The 1627-nt window shown below is 63.7% G+C and overlaps 1 protein-coding gene across 1 annotated transcript in view; it reads left to right on the plus strand.

Annotated features, from left to right (window-relative positions):
- The window catches only part of EMIHUDRAFT_122162 (hypothetical protein), a gene marked incomplete at both ends in the record, with an annotated part of 1915 nt that extends 1346 nt beyond the window's left edge, over window positions 1–569 (plus strand). The window contains 2 exons of the mRNA XM_005791206.1: window positions 319–428; window positions 533–569. Coding sequence (XP_005791263.1) covers window positions 319–428; window positions 533–569 — 147 coding nt within the window. The remainder of the gene's footprint in view (window positions 1–318; window positions 429–532) is intronic.
- Window positions 570–1627: the final 1058 nt, after the last annotated feature.

Below are 1627 nucleotides of genomic sequence, written 5' to 3' on the forward strand. Positions count from 1 at the left end.
CTCAGGTTTTCACGCGGCCAGATGGCCCACCTTTGGGGGAGTGGCCACAAAAGCCTTGGCCCTTTTTAGCTGGAATCGGGGGACTTGTACATCGACGAGGAGCGAGACCCCCCCGGGGGCTGGCCGAAATTTACGGGGGGGTGGAAATTGACGGGTGGGCCACCCCCGCGTCAACCTTGACCAGGCCCAGACCCCCCATGGCCCCCTCCCCCCCCCCCTTTCCTTTTGCCCGTCGCCCGACCGACCACGAGCCTTTGGCGCGAGACACCCTTCAGACAACCCCCCGCCCGTGAGCCCCCCCCCCCCCCCCCCACCAAGGCCTTTGGCTACTCGGTCGCCGCCCTCGGCTTCTACATCCAGTGGTCGTGGGGCTTCGGCCTCCCCTTCCCGCTCAGCTTGGTGATGCTCCCCTTCGACATCCTGGAGTGGTGCGCGCAGCCCCGCACCCACCACCCCTCTCCCACCACACCACCCTCCCTCTCCTTTCCCTCGATCCTTCCCCGCCTCGACACTGCCGGCCCGCCGCGCGCAGGTACATCCGCTGGTCCATCTCTTCGGGCGGCGAGTGAGGGCGGCCCCCCCCCTCACCCCCCCCCTCCACCTTCCTGCTCGACCTTCCCTGGCCTCTGCCGACATCCGCTTGCGGTGGGGGCGGCGCAGAACTGAGAGTCTTGTATTGATGCGAGGTGTGTCTCTTGCGCTGGCCCGGCCGGTATCTCACCTCTCCTCTTGTGCGCTTCTACCTACCTCCGTGACTCACACCAGACACACATGTAGACGCGAGTCGGCCGTCGTGACACACTTTTTCTTTCTACAAAGAAGTCAGAAGTCTGTGAAGGACAGAGAACCGTTCAAGCTTTTAGCTTTTACACACAAGAGAAGTCACAACCGGGCGGGGGAGAATTTCGGAGAAAACCCCGCCCCGGCGGTTAAAACGCCGGCATCGCTACCGGCCACCCCTAACATCCTGTCCTGAGAGCTGAGTAACAGTAAGACCCCGCGTCCCCGCGCCCGGCGCACCGGCACCGGGCCACCCTCGGGCCTCCACTTTGTGTGTCGTCTTTTTGACGGTTATCGGTTTGTGTCTTTGTGAGTGAGCCTTTGAGCTTTGACACATGACAGGACACAGGTCTTGGAGTTCATGGCACATGGGTTAATGTGTTCACTCTCGTGCCCGCTGCTTGCGCCGTGATCCCGTCGCGTCTAAGTTTTCGTCCCACCGGCGTGCGTGCGACTTTGTACAGAGAGGCGCGAGAGAGGCCCACGGGGCCAGCACCTCACACACACATACAAGAGCACGGGCGTGTTGCGCCGCACGACGGCCGCCTCTCGGTCTCGCGCAACGCCAGTGGGTGTACCGTCAAACGCGTATCTCTCCTCTGGTCTCTCTCGCTCTCCCTCCGGCGGAGCCGCGCGCCAGTGCGCGGGACGTAGTTGGCCGCCCTCTCCCCCAGCCAGCAGCTCACAGCTCAGCAAACACCTCCTTGGCCATCGCAATCGTGTGCTCGATGTCGGCCTCGGAGTGGGAGAGCGACATGAAGCCCGCCTCGTACTGCGACGGCGCGAGGTACACACCGCGCTCGAGCATGCCGCGGTGCCACTTTGCGAACTTGGCGGTGTCGCTCTT

The sequence above is a fragment of the Emiliania huxleyi genome (assembly GCF_000372725.1).
Source record: "Emiliania huxleyi CCMP1516 unplaced genomic scaffold EMIHUscaffold_1149, whole genome shotgun sequence".
NCBI classification, from domain to species: domain Eukaryota; phylum Haptophyta; order Isochrysidales; family Noelaerhabdaceae; genus Emiliania; species Emiliania huxleyi.